Source organism: Ichthyophthirius multifiliis, assembly GCF_000220395.1.
Source record: "Ichthyophthirius multifiliis unplaced genomic scaffold scaff_1120509251238, whole genome shotgun sequence".
Taxonomy (NCBI): domain Eukaryota; phylum Ciliophora; class Oligohymenophorea; order Hymenostomatida; genus Ichthyophthirius; species Ichthyophthirius multifiliis.
The window spans coordinates 11,371-30,376 of NW_004086069.1; the positions used below are offsets into that span (position 1 = coordinate 11,371).

Below are 19,006 nucleotides of genomic sequence, written 5' to 3' on the forward strand. Positions count from 1 at the left end.
AAATTAAAAAATATAGAAAAAATAATTATATAATAATCAGTATCTATAAATAATTTTTAACAATATATATATATAACAAAAAATAAAAATAAACTATGTAATAATAAAATTTGACAAGTACCTCAAAATCAAACTTATAGTAAAATATAGAAGCATCTTAAAGAGGACGTTTAAAAAAGATAAATTCTTAAAGCAATATTACCCACCAATAATTAAATTTAATAAATGGTTAAAAAGCAAATAAAAGCGAAACTAATAGTGATTAATCAGATGATGGATTTTAAACATAAACAGATAATAGTACACATCGTCCTTGTTCAATTCATCCTGAAGAAAAACTTACTATGATTTGCAGTGATTTATTTTGTGTAAATAGAGGTCCTATATGCCCTATATGTTTAGTTTATGATCATTATGACCATTAAGAGAAATCTGGTAATTATAAATTAAAAAAATATTAAATATTTTTGCATATATGAATTTGTTTATTTATAAAAATAATTAAAGGAGATCTTAATTTTTATTTAAGGTAAATAAGAAATCACCTAAAATAACATGAAGTAGGGAAAAGTAATTAAGAAGATATAAATGATATGCTTATAGATTTTAAATATTTAATTGATTAACAAAAATAAAAAGTTATTTAAAATTTATAATAAATAGATGAATAAGCAAAGAATTTTATTTAATAAATAAAAGTATATTTTTTGATTTATTTATCAAAAAATAAAATAAAAAAAAGGAATATGGAGAAAGAGATACATAATAAATTATAGAAGTTATAAATAAGATAAAAGATAATTCTAATAAAATGAATAATATTGAATATAATAAACGAATTGGAGATTTAACTTAATATTTTGAATTTTATCCCCATACAAAATAAATATATAGAAAAGATATTTTAAGAGAACTTTTTTTGAGTAAAATTTAAAAAATCTTACGTGATAAATCAGAACTTATTTTTTTAAATTTATAAACTATTTATACTTCTCTTTATAAAATTTAGGATTCTCTTACACAAATTAAATTTCCTTCTGAAAAAATTTAAGAATTTCCTAAAATAAATTTAGATAATTTAGAAAGATAATAAAAAATTTAAGCTGCGCATTAAAATTGGATAAGAAATGTAAAAAACAAAACAAAACAAAATAATATTTTTTTATAAAAAAAATAAAGGTTATTAGCTTTGAAATGAGTGACTAAGAAATAGATATTTTAGGAATTAAACAAGATATTATTGATAATGTATGTATTGTTACTTGTGGTGATGATATGTCTATTAAATTTTGGATTAATTATTAAGGTGAAGGCTTATATAATGTAAATATTTTTATAAAATGATTAAAATTTTTATTTTTTAAAGTTTAAATTACATAGTGAAATTATGTCAGCTCATGATAAAGAGATATTTGTATTAAAAGCTTAAAAAATGAACAATGTTATAAAAAAGAAACTTACTTAATAATGCTCCGATTGTTCTAATATTATTTTAAGTGGATAAAATGGCAAAATTAAAGTCTGGAATTGGATATAAAAGAAATGTATTAATGAGATTCAAACTAAATCTTAATTTTTAAATGAAATTATCATTTTAGAACATCCTCATTCTAGGTCTCTATTTGATTTTTGTTAAAAAAATAATAAAAATATTTATTTATCTTATATATTAATTATTATAAATATAAATTATAAATAGGCTTGTATTTAATAGTGGTGGAAAAAATCTATTAGAAATAGTTGATTGGGTAATATTTGGAGGATTAACTGTGAAATAAATCAATCCAAGAGAAAATGGTAAAGAAATAGTTTCTATGTGTAGAATTGAACGAAAAACAAGTACAGTAAATATGAACATTAATTAAATAAGGAAAAAAATAGATGCTTTTCATTAAAAAATAATAGATGATAGAAAATTAGGTTTATTTTTTATTTAAAAATAAATAAATTCTTAACAAGAAAAAAAAAAAAAAAAAAAAAAAGGAAATAGATATTAATACAGGTAATTAGAAGATGATTTTTTAGAATCAGATATTGTTAATGGAGATTTAATAGCAGTTAGCTTTGCAACTGTTTAAGGTACAGTAAAGGTCTTCAATTAAAATGGAGACTGTTTAAATACTATTTATAGAAATGATAAAGATTGGAATGTATGTTTGGAAACTATGAAAGTTTTAAAATATTATCCTTAATCAACTTTTGGAGAAAATCAATAATATGCATTAGTTATGGCTTCTGATAATAGAACTATATAAGTCCATACAAATAAATTGGTATATTTTTAAAATTTAATAAAGGATTTTATTTTTAATTAAAAAAAAAAAAAAAGGTTTATAAAATAGAAAATGCACATTAAGGAATGATAAGAGGTTTAGCTATTTGGGAAGTTAATGATGGTCTGAATCTTAAAAATATTATTTTAAGTGCAGCTGATAAGTATTTTATATTTTATTTTATTTTAGTTCGATTTTTAATTATTAAGTTTTTTTATTATAGTGACCATACTATTAAACTTTGGGATGGATTAGATGGATAATTATTAAAAGAAATAAAATCTTCACATAGTGGATTAAGATGGAGGTCTTTACATTGCTATTAAGAAAATTATAAACCTACTAATAAAAATTATATTGTTTATGGGTCTAAACATGGAACTTTATTCATTTTTAGTTTACCTATTCATAAAAAATGAGTTTTTTATTTTTGTTTATTAATTTTATATTTTATTGTATTTTTTTTTTAATAACTTAATTAATATTAAATATATAAATTTGTAAATTATGCCTTCTGTTCTGTTTTATATTTAACAAAATTAATATTTGCTTATAAGAAATTTAATTATATTAGTAAATTTTTCAAACAATCATTAATTTTATAAAAAATAATTGTTTTAAAATATAAATATTAAAACAAAAGATTAATAATATAAAAATAAGTCTGTGTATATATTCAAACTGTTTATTTTTTCTTTTTAGATTTAAAAGTAAATTTATTTAATCTACTATTCCAGATTGCACCTCCAATAATTAAAATATTCCCCCCATAAACAAGATATTAATGCACACCAAAAATTATATCACCCATAATAAATACACTTCCAAAAAAGCTAATAATAAAAGGCCCGTAAATAAAACTATTTTTAACTGAATATAAAGATAGTAAAGATATAGCAATAAAAATCAGAGCCAAAAAATTCAAATAATGAATATATTCGAAAATAGGTATCCCAAAAGCACTAAAAAAAGCACTTATAGTTGAAAAATAAATACTATTGCAAGCACCTCCAGCACATATAGTCATTGTATTACCCATAATACTAAGTATACTATTAATAATAAGTTAAGTATAATTAATTGAAGTTCCATCTTCTTATTATTAATAAAGAGGTAATTGTTCATTTATGATTATATTATTTGATATAAATGAATAACCGATATACGCTATAAATATAATCGATATTGAAAATATAATATGATTTAGGGAATCTATAGTTTTTTCAGTTGAATCTTTATCATCTATGTTTTATAAGTATTAAGCCAAAAATATAAACGTGGTAATTAGGCTTGAAATAATTATTAATTGGGTAAATTTCCATATCATTAATTGTTTTTTTCAAATTCTTCTAAATGTTAAATTTACTCTTTCATTTTTAATGTTATAAAATATATTGTTTGTATTAATGTAAATGCTAAGTGGATGATACTAGGTAAAAATACTATCCACCATTTGATATATACATCTTTTTCGATTTTGGCGTAAAATATTAGTATTGATAAAATGTTTAATAAACCAAAACTCACTGATGGGGGGCCTATGTATTATTATATTTTATTCATCTATTTTATGTATTTGTTTTAATTTAAAAAATTTAAATAAAAATTATTTTTATTTTTATAATTATAAGTAAATTTAGTTTTTTTTTATTTTTATTTTTAATAATGATAAAATATTAATGTATTAAAAAAATATTAATTTATAATTTATAATATTATAAAAAAAAAAAAAAAAAGTTTTTAATATTATTAAATATATATTTATTTTTATATAAATATATAGGTAAAAAATCTAATATTTTAGACGAAAATTATCAAAATATGTAAGTAAACAATTAAATTTAAAATAGTAATTATTATTTTATTAAAAATATGCTTTCATTTATAAATGATAGTTATTTTTTTGATATTTTAAAAATTATTTTGATTGCATATTTTATCGTAACAATTTTAATGGCATTATTAAACAGACACTAAATTATACCTAAAAATAGAGGAAATGATAGAGAAAGATTATATAAGAGATTTTTATATGCAAATTAGGATATTTTAAGGGAATTAAATGATGAAGAGTAATAATTAATGTAAGAAACATTTGAAAACACAGTTAAAAATGCTTAGAAATAACCTAGCATATAATAACAAATAGCTAAAAAAAAGAATATAAATGTTAAATTTACTGATGAATTATAAAATTGATATTTACTTTTTAATAATAATATTAAAAAAAATATTAAAAAAATAAAGTTTTTAATCATCTTTAATTAGATTATTTTGTTTTTATTTATTCATTTGCAGTTTAAAAAAAAAAAAATTAAATATGAATTTATACATTCATTTACTATTTATTTTTTAAATATTATTATAAAAATTACTATTTATTTTTTTAAATATATAAAATAAGTAACAAAAAATTATCAAATATCGCATTAAATAATATAAAATTATAATCATTATTAATTATATTTACAAAATAAATATTATAACTTAGATCTTATTTTTTAAAAAGCAATGTTTTTTGTTTTTTTATTTATAAAATTAAAATAAATCCCAAAAAAAAATTTTTATTTTTATATTACAAAAAAAAAAAATATATATATACATAAAATACTTTTTATATTTTTTACAGTTCTAAATCTTACTATAAATATTTAATATTTTCTAAAAAAAATTTATTTCAATATTGACTCTAAAATCTTTAAAAATAATTTTCTATGATACCTTTAATATGTTTTATTGTTTTTAAATGTATATTTTAAAATTTATATTTATCCCTATCAGATTTATCAAATAGATTTGTTTATTAAATATAATTTAAATCAAAAAAATTTATCCCCTCATATGTAAATATATTAGAATAATTATAAATATTTTCCATCTAATATATATATATATATATATATATATATATTTATATTTATATTTATATTTATATTTATATTTATGTTTTTTTTTACTAATTAATTAAAACTTTCTTATTAAAAATAAATAATATCATGCTATTACATTTCGAGAAATATAATATAGTGAAATTACTTATTTAAAAGTACTATTAAATTTATTAAATATTATCAGATTAATTTTTTTATTTTTAATATTTAAATAATATCCATTTTAAATAATTTATAATTTTTATTTTTTTTTAATTAATGAAAGTATATATTTATAAATATTTGATTTTTTATATTAAAATTGTATAATATTTTTTTTATTCCATTTTTTTATTGTATTTTTTTTATATTTTTTGTTGATTTTTATATTTATTCGAGTCAATTCGTTTATTTTATTTAGGTAAATCATTTTTTATTAGCTAAATTTAGATGGAATATGTTAATTTCCACCACTTTAAATAAAAATTTACTTTTTTAAAATATTGCCTTTATAAAGAATCTTAAATTTTATAAAGAAGGCTTTAATTATTTTTATATTAGATATATTCATTATTATTTTCTAATAAAGCAGAAATCATATTTTATTGATTTATTGTCATTTTTAAAAACAAAAAATTTAAAATCTTTGTTTTTTAAAAAAAGTATTAATAATTAATAAATTTAAATAATTTAAATATTAAATAAAAAACAGAAAAAATATTGAATATATATATATATATATATATATATATATATATGTATATATATATATATTTTTTTTTTTTCTGAAAAAAAAAAATAAAAAAAAAAAATAAAAAAAAAAAAAAAAATAAATTTTTTTTAAAAACTCATTTATTTATTATATCATTATCTAGCTTAATTAAATGAAGGAAAATCTTCAGCTTTCATATCATAAGTTTTTCCTTAATAATTTCTATTATTTTAATAGTTCTTTTATGTCTTATTATAGTTTTATTTTTAAGGTCTATTATTTACAATATTTCTAGATTACATTTGATTAGAAATAATATTTTATTAATAGTATCTTTAATTATTATTTTAATATACTTTTCCTCTTTATTAACCTTTTTATTGTTATTAACTTTAAATCATTTATTATTGTAGCATCTATTAAAATTGTAATTATATCATTTGCATGTACTATTAATATGCTTATCTTTCTTACATTTATTAATTCTAGGGATTTGTTTAGTTAAAATTTTAATAATGTTGTTAAATAGGAATCTATTAATTTGAAACAAGCAACTTTTCTTCTTCAACATAACAATTTACTTTAACATTCTTATATTTTTTTAAAAAAATATATTAAACTTTGATACTTTTTTTAATTTAAATTGATACGTTAATTTATGATGTGTAAAATTCATTGAATAGTTATCTAGTATGTACTTCTTCTTAGCCTGGCGATGTTATAACAACTTTTATTTACCCATTTTAGACAAAAATATCCTATTTAATTTTAAAAATAATAAAAAAAATAAAAAAAATAGATTTTCTTTAATATATATATATATTTACAGCTTATATTTATAATTCATTAATTTTATTTTAAATTGCTTTTTTAAAAGCATCTATATTGAAATTATCAATTTATACAAAATATAATATATTTCTTAATCTTTTCCAAGTAGGAGAGATAGTATTTTCATTTAAATTTAATTTTATAGAATTTTTTAAAGATTCAGATTATAAAATCTAAAAATAAAATATTACAAAAAAATAAAATAAATAAATATAGTGTATTAAAAATATGTAATTAAATAATTATTTATTATTTGATATAATTTTATTTTTATATCATTTAAAAAAATATTTTTATTGTTATAATAACTATATATATTTTGTATTTTTTTTTACCTGTTTAAATTCATCTAATGAAATATTCTTATCAAAAACATTTTCGTTCTTTAGTAATTCAATTGGAATAGTCATTTTTAAATTATTATTAATTTTATTTATTAATGATTAATTTTTCATAAAATTAGCTTTTTCAAATAAGTGTTTAACCTATAGTATTTAAAAAGTTTAAATATATGATATTTTAAATAATAAAATAACTTAATTAATAATGTTTTATTTCTATTCGTCAATCATTTTTATATATAATTATATTTTTTAAAAAAATTATTATAATTAATAATTATGTTTTTAAAGATAAAAATAAATAATAATATAAATTGTATATATAATTTTAATTATTTATATAAAAATTTTAATATTAACTAATTTTAGTTTTTGATAATAATATTCAAACAAATATATATATATTTTTATAATATATTTTTTATTATTATTTAATTTACTAAATCTTTATTTATTAAAAATAATATTAAATTAATATCTAAAATTCAATATTTTTTTAACTAACTTAATATTATTCTTAAATTGTCTAATTTTATATATAATATTTATATAAAAATAAATTAATATATAATATATAATTATTTTTATAATGTAGAAAGTTATATTTTTTGTTAATCGTTTTTAATTTTGTAATTCTTAAAATATAAAATCTTTTAAGTACTTGGCGAATAAATTTGAACAAATATCTTAAATATCTTCCTCTTTATAAACAATAGAAACAGTTTAAAGTTTAATAGAAACATACTTAAAATAAGGTGATAGAAATGTATATATAATTAAATATTTTTAATAATATTAAAAAAATATTTTATTTATGTTTTTTTTTTTTTTTTTTTTAAAAAAAAAAAGCTTCTTTTAAATTTTATGAGGATTTTAAGTTGTCAAATATAAATAGAAGAAATTAATATAGCAGATAGTAGTTTAAAAACCATATTAAATGTAAATGTTAATAATTTAGATTTAGACTAATTTTCTAAATATTTTTTGGAATAAAAAAGCTAATAAAATACTTAAGAAGGTGATTTTTTAACAATATAAAATTTAATGGAAAGTTTAAATAATTTAAAAAGCTATTCTGGAATCGGCTCAAAAAACTAAAAAGAAAATTTAATAAAAGATTTATTTTTTAAAGCAAATTCTGAATTAGAAATTAAATATTTGATTAGATTATTTTAAGTATTTATTTTAATTAAAAATATAAAATTAATAATAATCTTATATTTTAAAGAAAAACTTAAGAATAGGATGCAATAATAAAACAATAATAAAAGCATTAAAAAATTTAAATGAAAAAAAAGAAATAAATGAAATAGTTTAAGAATGTTAAAATAATATTTTTGGCTTTTATACTGGATTAAATAAAAATATAGAAGTAGGACTTCCTATACCAGTAATGTTAGCTAAACCATTAAGTGATTATGAAGATATAAATAAATTTTTTAAGAAATTTCAACAAAAAATAATATCAGTAGAATTAAAATATGATGGCGAAAGAACATAAGTTATTTTAATTTTTTTTAAATAAAAATAGAAAATTAATAAAATTAAAAAGATTCATTATGATAAAGAAAGGAATATATTATAATTATATAGTAGAAATTTAGAATTATAAAATTAAAAATATGAAAAATTATTTTAAGACTTATAAATATATTTTAAATAATTTCAACATATAAATTCTTGTATATTAGATGGAGAAATAATATCTTTGTCAGAAAATAATGAAATATAGACATTTTAAAATATGTAAAATAAAAATTTATTCCAAAATTATAATATTGTTTTGTTTGATATTCTTTTTTTGAATAATATATAAAAAATACATTTACCATTACCAAAAAGATAAAATCTTTTAGAAGAAAATTTTTTATAATAGCATCCTTTAATACATGTCTAAAAAAAAGTTATTGATATTTCTCAAGATATTAATGCAACTAAAGAAATAGTTGATAAATTAATTTAATAAGGGCATGAAGGTGCTATATTAAAATCATTAGATTAAACATAAACTTATTATGATACTTAAGGTAGTAGATTGTAGTGGGCAAAATTAAAAAAAATATTGCTAATAATGGTATAGCTGATACTTTAGATTTAATTCCTATTGGAATATATTGGGGAAAAGGAAAAAGGTTAAATTTTAATTATATATATATCTAAAAAAATATAAATATATATATATAAGTAGATTAATATATATATATTTATATATATTTATATATATTTATATATATTTATATATATTTATATATATTTATATACATTTATATATATTTATATTTACATATAAGTACATTTATATCATTATAACATAGATAAGGTAAATTTGGAGCATATTTAATGGCTTCATATGATTCATAAAATTAAAATTATGTAGCAATATGTAAAATAGGCACAGGGTTTAGTGATGAATTTATGGATTAATAAACATTATTTTATTAAAATAATATCATATAGAATAAGCCAAAAGGGTTTATTGTAAGTAAAACTTTTAAACCTGATTTCTGGATTATTAACCCTAATTAAATTTGGGAAATCGAGTCTGATTGTTTTACTCTATCTTCTATATATAATATAGGTATTTTTTTATTTTGAGTAAGGCTTTTCCTATTTTATATTTTTTTTAAGGAAAAAACGAACAATAATAAGTTGGATTATCTTTAAGATTTCCTAGATTTAAAAGAATAAGATATGATAAAAATATTGAAACTTCAACTTAGGTTTAATAAGTATTAGAAATGTATAATTTATAAAGGAAAAAATGAAAATTTGCTATTTTTTAAGACAATAAGTATTTTTGTAAATTATAAGAAATAATATTTTGTTTATAAATAAATTTATTTATACTTTTTTAGTTCTTTTATTTTTTTTATTTTTGTTATTTATATTTACTAATAATTTTTTTAAAAAAAATATAGTAAGTAAACATTATTTAATGTATATATATTTATGTATTATATAAATTTCTTTTTTCCATTTCATTATAATTTTGTGTCATTATTTTCTTTTGTTTTTTAATTATTATTTTAATTAATTAAGATTTTTTAATTAATTAATATTTATTTTTATACTTATTTTATACTTTTTTTTAGCTTTTCTATCTATTTTTTATATAAAGATTTTTTTTTATTTTTTGCCGTTCCAATTTTTATTTAATCATGTGTACTATACATTTCCTTTTATATCTTCAAGTTAAGTATTTTTTATTAAAATAAAATTTAATTAATTATGTTAATATTATTTATCATATTCTTTAATTATAGCTATTTTTATATAAAACAAAAAAAAATTACATATTTAATTTAAAGATAAAATAATGTTTAATAACATTAACTATAACTTTTTAAAAACTTTATAACCAAAGAATTTAATTTCTATTTTAATCAATGAATCAATGAATCAATTAATTTACAAATTCCAAGAAAATAATATTTATATTATAATATATAAAATAATTATTTAAATTTTTAAATATAATTTTTCTTAAAAATAACAAAAACATAAATATTTGTTATGAAAACAATTATAATATATTTTATATAAAAATCATTAAAACATTTTATTATGATAATTTATTTTTATTATTTTTTTCTGTACTGTTTGTCATAGTTTTCGAATAAAATTATTTTATTCTTTAATATTTTTTTCATCTTTAAATAATTTTTGATTCTTTTTTAATTAAACTGATAGATATAATAATAAAAGGAAATATTATTTTCTAAATAAAAAAAAAAATTAATATATAAAATCTTTTCGTAAATTTAATAACTGGATATTTAAATAATATAATAAAAAATAATTATTTCCCTTTAAATTATACTATATATCCAAATTATGAGTTAAATTTTAATCGCTCTTGCTTTCTTAAAGTCTATATTAAAAAATGAAAATATAATTTATAAAAAAAATTAATAAATATAAACTTGAAGTACTTAAGAATTTTTTCCTCATAAATATTACTATATTGTATTTTTTCTTATTATATATTAAATTAATATATCTATTTGTAAAATAAAAAAACCATTGTTTATAATATATAGAAGATTAGAATAACTTTTTAATATGTTTATTTTTATTTTTAGAATAATTTTATAGTTTACTTCATATTATATTATATTTCACAAATTTATAATAAAATTCTATAATTTATTATCATTTTCCTGTAAAATTCCAATATCCATATATTATTTATTTTTGTTAATTTTAAATTACATTAATATAAATAAAATGATTTAATTATTAATAATATTTTTTTTTTTTTAAAAAAAAAGAAAATTTTATAAAAATAAAAATAAAAATCATGTTTCTTCTTCTTCTTCTTCCTCTTCTTCTCCAAATAAATTTTCTTTTTATTTAATAATTTAATATTAGCTTAAAATTTCAGTTTTATTTTTTAATTTAGAAATAAGGAAATCAATTAGTTTTCTTTAAAAGTTTTTACATTCTTTTAATTTTTGAAAATTTTAACTTGACATTGATTATGATTTTTTTTTATTGTTATCTTAATTATCCACATTAATTTCCTTTAAATCTTTATTTAATTATTATTCGATTTTTTCTATTTATTTTTTCTCTTTTTTACCTTCTTCTTTTAATAAATCCAGTTTTTTAGTTTATTATTGTATATTTTACATTATTTCATTTATTTGTTTATAATTTCTTTCTTTTGAACTTTAATTAATATGAAAACTTCTTTAAAATCTTTATTTCTTTTCATTTTATTCATATTCTTATTCTTATTTTTATTATTCCTATTATTGCTCATTTTTCTTTACTCTTTATCTAGAACAATACGAATAACCAGAAAAGGTCCTTAATTTTTGATTTTCAGTTTCATGAATTGAAAGTAAATTTCTGCTGCATCCTTGTTTTAAACCTAAATAGATTCTCGTTACAGCTGAAAAAATTAAATCAGAGCTACTCAAATAAGAGTTTGATTATTATTTAGTTATTTTTGTTGACTTATTTGTACTTTATACATGTTGACTTAAATTTTTTTTTTCATCTAAAGAAAAAATTTAATTTTATTAGTTTTTTTAATCATAAAAAGCTTTTTTTTTTACTGATTATTTGTTTTTTGGTATACTGTTTTCGATTATTATTTCTTTTTTTTTATTTTTTAAAAACTAATCTTGTTTAACCCGAATAAATTGTTTTACAGGATATTCTTTTTGTTTTGCTTTATTTAAAATATTATTATTTTTTAACAAAAAAAAAAAAAAAACCTAATTAATAGTATGCACTTTTCTATTTATCTTCTAATTTTTATTACATATGTTACTAAATTTATTTCTTTTTATGATAAACGGATAACCCAGCTTATTTCCCTTTACTATAATTAATTAATTAATCTAATTAAGAATTTTTGAAAATTTTGACAGTATAATTTTTTTCTTCTTAGTCTTCTTTTTCTATTAGCTAATTTAATCTCCTAAACTCTGTATTTTATTTTTTTTATAATTTTTTTTCTCTTTCTATAGTTTCGATAGATTTATAATATGAAGAGTCTATTTTTTATTATTTTTTTGTTTTGTTTAAATAATAATAATAATAATAATAAAAAAAAACAAAAAACAAAAAAAACCTTTTTAAATTCCTAAAATGTCTTCAACAACAACTCCATTTTTATTTATTTCGGAAGGCTAAATAATTTCCTCGAGTATTATTTCTTCTTTTTATTCTTGTTTAAATTTTTTGCTTTTTTGATTTTCTATTTCGAACTTTTCTAAGTAATATATTTAAAGTTATTAATATAAATTATTTTAAAATAATGAGTTTTATATATCAAAATTATCTTTTTATTTTTTTAAATCTTTATTTTTAAGTATATAATCTTTAATTATTTGTTTTATTTTTTTCATTTCTCTTCCAAATTTGTATTATTTAAACAAATTTGGAATATTAATATTTCCCTTTTTTATTTATTGATTTATAGTAATTTATAGCTTATTATCTATATCTCCTCTGTCTTTTTTATTTTTTAATTTTTTCTATTATAAATTCTATTCATCATTATTATTATTGTCTGCTAGTTTGCTCTGTATTATAAAATCATCATAATATTCTTGCTATTATATATTTTATATGAATTTCATTTCTAGTTTTTATAAATTTTATTAATCTTTTTACCAATCTTTATTTTCTTCATCTAAATTTTAATATTTTTATGACATTAAGTTTATTCCTTAAACTGTATTTGGATTTTAATTTTTCTAAAACACATTTCTTTGTGTATGTGCTGCTTTTTTTCTTATATACATTAGTATATTTGATAATTTAAAATTATCAAAATTTTTAATTGGATTATCACTTCTTATTGGCTTTTTTTATACTGTTTTATTTACTAAAAATTAAGCGTAAGATTAACTAGCCATTTTTTTATTTTAAATAATTTTTTACTGAGTTTATTTATATATTGCTTTCTAAGAAAACTATAATAACTATAATAAAAAGGAAATTTTTTAATAAAATAATATTTAGTAAAATTATAATAAATTAATGACATAATTTTAAAAATTTATACTTTAAAAGTAGAATTGATAAGATAAATATTTATAAAAATATATATAATAAAATGAATAAGTATATTTATAATTTAGTAAATTATATTATAATATTTATATTAAAGGTATAATAGAGATATTTAGCAAAAATATTTCTTGATTAATTAAAAAATTTAATATATTTTATTTGAATGATTATTATTTAATAAAAATATCATTTTTTATTATTTTATTTAATTTAAAAAAAAAAGAAAATATAAAAATATATTCAATTTATTCAATTTATTCATTTTATTAAATTAAAATTTAAAAATATTATTTATATATATAATATATTTATCATTTTATATAAAATATTTTAATAATAAATAATATATCTTTAATATTTGCTTAAAGTTTTAAACTAAAAGAATATTTTTATTTCGACCATTTAATTGATACTAATTTATTTATAAAAAATAAAAATTAAAAGTTAGTTTTTTTTATAAAAAATACTGGAAATATTTATTCGGACAAACATGAAAAAAAAACAAAAAATTACAATTTAATTGATAACTAAAAAAATTCAAGTATTTAGAGCTTAATTATAACAAATACCAAATAAAAATAATAATATTAACAAAGGAGATTTTTTCTTTGGAATTATATAAACCAATTAACTGATTAAATAGTTAAAGTATATATATATAATGCTATACTAATTGTGATTTTATACAAACAAAAAATAAAAAAATTGATGAATGTTCAAATATTTAGATATAAATTAATTAAAATAAACAAAAATACAAATAAAGGTATTCCAAATCTTTAAAAAATATAAAAATAATTGTAAATACACCTATTTTTAATATAATAATTGTATAAAAAATAAGAATTTTTAAAACAGTATTGTATGGATATATTGTTTAAAAATAAATAAACATATTTGCTTAAAATAAATTTAAACCTTAAAATAAAAATAAACCTTTTTTAAAAATAAAGATTTTCAAAATTTACAATGTAAAAATAAGTAAAAAAATTAAAAAACCAAACAAAAGATAAATTTAAAAATTAAATTTTTGATTTCAAAACTCTCTATATGATCCATATGGAGCTATTAATTTAAGAATCATATGCTCTTTAGTGTGAGCTTTACTATCTTAAGTATTGGCAATATGGTTAGTTAACTCTTCATCTCCATTCATATATTTATCATAACATTCTTTATTAAATTCGATAAAACCAATTGATTAATATGGTCCAGGTAAACAATTAATACAAATATATCTTGTAAACTTTTCACTACCATCACATTTTCCACTGCATGAATAAGGATGTTTTTTAGATGTATAATCAAATCCGGGAGGATGTTATAAATTTTTTCCTAATTTATATACTTCTATATCCTTTTTTTGTTAATTTAAATAAATATTTCTCATTTTTTTATTTTTTACTTATATTAAACTTTCATTTAAGCTATTAATTATTAATAAATTATAAGGAACTTTATAAGATTCTATGAATTATTTGGTTTCATCCTTTTCGTCTCCACATTTTAAACAATAATATTCATTTATTTCTGTAAATGGATTTAAATAATAAGGTATTTAAAGACTTTCTTTACAGAATTCACATTTTTAACCTAATTTGAAAGTAATAGTTTCTATTAGGTCTGGTTTATATTCAAATAGTTTATTGTCTATTCCAAATTGTTCAAAAATTTAAGTTAATTTTAACTTTATTTTCTAATCATCGCATTATTTTACTGAATATGAAATTATAGGCTAATTATATATCTTATCTTTTTATTTATTATTATTATAATATATAAAAAATATTTAATATTTTACCACTTAATTTCTAATTATCAGTAAGTTTCATATAATTATTTATTTTTATTTCTAAAGTATATTTATAAGGAATATCAATTTAAATTTCATATTATTATAGATTTAAATTCTTACAAAGTTTATTTTTTATAAATTAGTATTCTTATTTTTATAAATATTTCGAAGATAAATCATCAGTTTTTTTATCCGGCCAAGATTAAGAATAAATAGGCATTAATGGTTAATAATCTTTTCCTGCATAATAAACTTCTAGAACATAATCAGTTTACCTTTTTAATACTTTTTAAATAGTATCATTATCTGGAACTTCTAATTTTAAATTTTTAATTTTTTTTACTTCCCAACAAATTTTAATAGTTTTTCATTATGATTATAAACTAAACTTTAATAAGTTTCATAAACAATAAAAAATTATACATTTAGTTCACTATAAATTTTCTATATTTTAACCATATGATCAAGCATAACTTATGTTGTATCTATAATCTATATATTAACAAAAATATTATTTTAAAAAAATAATTATTATATATATATATATATATATATATATATATATATCATAACATTTGTGTCAAAAATAATCTATTGGTTTTTAATCTAGTTTTATAGCTCTTCTTTAATTATGTTAAATATTTTTAGTTACTTTTTATTAAACTATGAAATTATAACAGGTTTTAAATAAGTACATTTAAGCGTTTCTTTTTTAAGTGTAAATTACATAAAACAACTTATAGATAATTTTTTAAAAAGCGCAATTTCTTCTCTATTTTAATCTACCAATTATTACATATATTAAATAAGAGTGCATTAATTGGATAACTCTAATGTATATTCATTTTTATCTTATTCTTATTATGTTTGTATTTATGAAATTAGTTAATTTATTTATTATTATAATTCTGATACATTTATAGTATTTTTTTTATTTTCAATAATTCCTTAAGAATCTACAATCATAAACATAAGTTATTAATTTTCTGATACAAATTTTTGTAAAATATCTATACTGTCCTTTTATTCTTGTGACTCTTTAAAAAGAAAATGCTCAAATTAAAACAATTAATGGTTTTCTATTTATTTTATTATTTAAAGCCTTAATTTTTACACTGTGTGCATCCAAATAAATCTCACCTTTTTTTAAAAAAAATAAAATAAAATAATATGGAAAAAAATAAAATTATTAAAGTAATAACTAATAAATATAATTATTATTAAAACAAATATAAAAAAAATATTATTATACTTTATTTCTCCATTTATTTTAATTTTATCTTATAATTTCTTAAATTTATTTAATTTAGGCTAATTAATTGTCTTCGTAATATGATTTAGTAAAATAAATGAAATAGACCTATTATTTTATATATTACAGAATAATTTATTTATTAATTTTATAAATACTTAGTTTTCCTAATGTTTTATTGTAGTAGATTAGTTAGTTGATAAATTATAAATATCTTTTATCTCAGGAAAATAACACCCTTCACTATAATTATTACTAATTGTAAATTTATCAATTAATTCTTAAATTTATTTTATATCTTCCTTAAGCTTTTCGTTAGTTTTTTGTTATATCAAAGGTATTGTTTAATCATCTATAATTTAGTTTGAAAAAGCATAAAACTTACGAGTGTTTTATATTTCTTCATTTTTATTACAAACATATTTTAAAGTAAATATTAATTGTGAATCACTTATTTCCTTTTCTTTTAATGTATCTTTGATTATATTTGAAACATCACTAGTTATTTATTCTATTTCTTTTAGTTATTTGTCAATGTATTGCTTGTTTTTATCATAAGTTTCTTATTCCTTGTTATATGCTTAATAGAAATATTAATCATTTTAAAAATCTAAATCTTAAAAATAATCAAGTTCAATCATTACTTTTTTATAATATTACTTTATTATATTTAAAAAATAAATAAAGTGTTTTAAAAAAAAGTTACTTTTTAATATTAAAATATAAGAAAAAATATTTTAAATATGCCTTTTTTTTAGGCATTTAAGATATATTAAATATTTTCGAAAATAAAATAAGTGTAATTTTTTTTTTTTTTTTCGAATAATTTAAAAAAACTAAATATAATAAATAAATAATTTATTTGTATATGAAAAAATTTAATAGTTAATTTCGAAATATTTTTTTATTTTATTTTTATTTTTTTAATTAATTATCACTTTATATCATTTAACTATTTAGCAACTTTAAAAGTTATGTAAATTTTTTAATTACAATCAAATAAACATAATTTTTCTTTTTATGTGAATTATTAATCATTTAATTTTAAGCATTTTCTAAAGCAATAATTATCTAAATTAGACTGTACTTCTTTTAAAGTTAATAAATCATTTAATTAATTATATAAAATCTTTGGGTCTTCTTTTACAAAAGTTCTATATTAAGTAACATCGGTTTTTGACTCACCACTTTTAGAAAACGGGTTAAACATTATAAAAATATAATATTTTATTTTTATAAAAATTAAAAAGATTTATATAATAAAAAAAAATTAAAAATTATATTAATTATATTTCTTAAAAAATTATTTTAATCAAAAAAATGTAAAATAATAAAATAATATAAATATAATATTTATATAAACTTTTTAATATATATAATTCTTATAAAACAAATCATATAATCATAAAATTTATATATTAAATTATTATAAAATCAATAATAATATAAATAATATTATTAATTTTTATTTAAAATATAGTTTTTTATTAAATATAAATTTATAATATTATATAGTTTTATATATTTATTTATAGAAAATATTTAAATATTCTATATCAAGATATGTATTTAAGTATAATATGATGTTCAGACTTAAATTTACAATCTTAATTATTGCTATTTATTCTATTTCTCTATTTATAAAATCTATCATAGTATTCTTTAATAAATTAAATAAAAATAATTGATTAATAACGTCTAAATAAACAATATTTCATTTCCGAAATAATTTAAAAAATATAAATAAGAAGAATATAGTAATTTCGCTAATATATATTAATATTTATTTATTGGGATTTAAAATTAAAAATTAATAAATATTCATCCTATTGTTTCTAATTTTTTATATAGTAAAGCTATTCTTAGTTTCAAGTGAAATTAAATATTATTTATTTATTAGTCCATAATTTTAATTTTAATTTGGTTTTTGGTTTTATGTTTTTTATGATAATAATATATGAAAAATATTTTTTATTAAATAATAGATAAAAAAATAGTAAAATATACGAAATAATTTTAAATAATAAACAAAAATTTTATAAAAATATTTATAATAAATATATTTAAATATATTTAGAAAATAAAATAATTTTATTAATTCGAAATAAATTTATTCTATAATTTTCAAAAACTATTTTTTATTTAAATATTTTTTTGTATATTTTATAATTTTCGGTATATTAATGATACTTTTATAACAAATATTTTTTTTATGTCACAAATGAATATTTTAATTATTTTAAATATTAATTCTCACTTTATTTTAATGAAAAAATAATTAGTTAATATTTTATTTTTTGCATATTTTATTTTATTATTAAAAGTCTAAAAACAAAAATTTTCAATATGATTTTTTTATCTTTCTTCTTTATTTTTGTTGTTTTAGATTGCGTTTAATAAT

The 19,006-nt window shown here is 15.4% G+C and overlaps 2 protein-coding genes across 2 annotated transcripts, besides 19 other annotated features; one reads left to right on the top strand and one right to left on the bottom strand. All coding sequences in view use genetic code 6, as the record gives it.

Annotated features, from left to right (window-relative positions):
- The first annotated feature begins 1,314 nt into the window (after positions 1–1,314).
- Positions 1,315–1,357: a microsatellite.
- Positions 1,358–1,794: 437 nt separating this feature from the next.
- Positions 1,795–2,692, top strand: IMG5_166030 (hypothetical protein; the record flags this gene model as incomplete). The annotated part of the gene is made up of 4 exons (XM_004030148.1): positions 1,795–1,844; positions 2,003–2,273; positions 2,330–2,436; positions 2,497–2,692. 4 exons carry the CDS (start codon positions 1,795–1,797, stop codon positions 2,690–2,692), a joined length of 624 nt encoding a protein of 207 aa, XP_004030196.1.
- Positions 2,693–4,490: 1,798 nt separating this feature from the next.
- Positions 4,491–4,515: a microsatellite.
- Positions 4,516–5,155: 640 nt separating this feature from the next.
- Positions 5,156–5,218: a microsatellite.
- Positions 5,219–5,474: 256 nt separating this feature from the next.
- Positions 5,475–5,512: a microsatellite.
- Positions 5,513–5,806: 294 nt separating this feature from the next.
- Positions 5,807–5,848: a microsatellite.
- A 19-nt stretch (positions 5,849–5,867) lies between these two features.
- Positions 5,868–5,917: a microsatellite.
- Positions 5,918–5,931: 14 nt separating this feature from the next.
- Positions 5,932–5,973: a microsatellite.
- Positions 5,932–5,977: a microsatellite.
- A 3,245-nt stretch (positions 5,978–9,222) lies between these two features.
- Positions 9,223–9,307: a microsatellite.
- A 744-nt stretch (positions 9,308–10,051) lies between these two features.
- Positions 10,052–10,088: a microsatellite.
- Positions 10,089–13,790: 3,702 nt separating this feature from the next.
- Positions 13,791–13,831: a microsatellite.
- Positions 13,796–13,831: a microsatellite.
- A 16-nt stretch (positions 13,832–13,847) lies between these two features.
- Positions 13,848–13,891: a microsatellite.
- A 567-nt stretch (positions 13,892–14,458) lies between these two features.
- Positions 14,459–14,497: a microsatellite.
- Positions 14,498–14,594: 97 nt separating this feature from the next.
- On the bottom strand, positions 14,595–14,948 carry IMG5_166040 (hypothetical protein; the record flags this gene model as incomplete). Its single annotated transcript, XM_004030149.1, has 1 exon — positions 14,595–14,948. One exon carries the CDS (start codon positions 14,946–14,948, stop codon positions 14,595–14,597), a length of 354 nt encoding a protein of 117 aa, XP_004030197.1.
- A 904-nt stretch (positions 14,949–15,852) lies between these two features.
- Positions 15,853–15,886: a microsatellite.
- Positions 15,886–15,920: a microsatellite.
- Positions 15,921–17,914: 1,994 nt separating this feature from the next.
- Positions 17,915–17,957: a microsatellite.
- Positions 17,958–18,543: 586 nt separating this feature from the next.
- Positions 18,544–18,598: a microsatellite.
- Positions 18,599–18,634: 36 nt separating this feature from the next.
- Positions 18,635–18,686: a microsatellite.
- Positions 18,687–19,006: the final 320 nt, after the last annotated feature.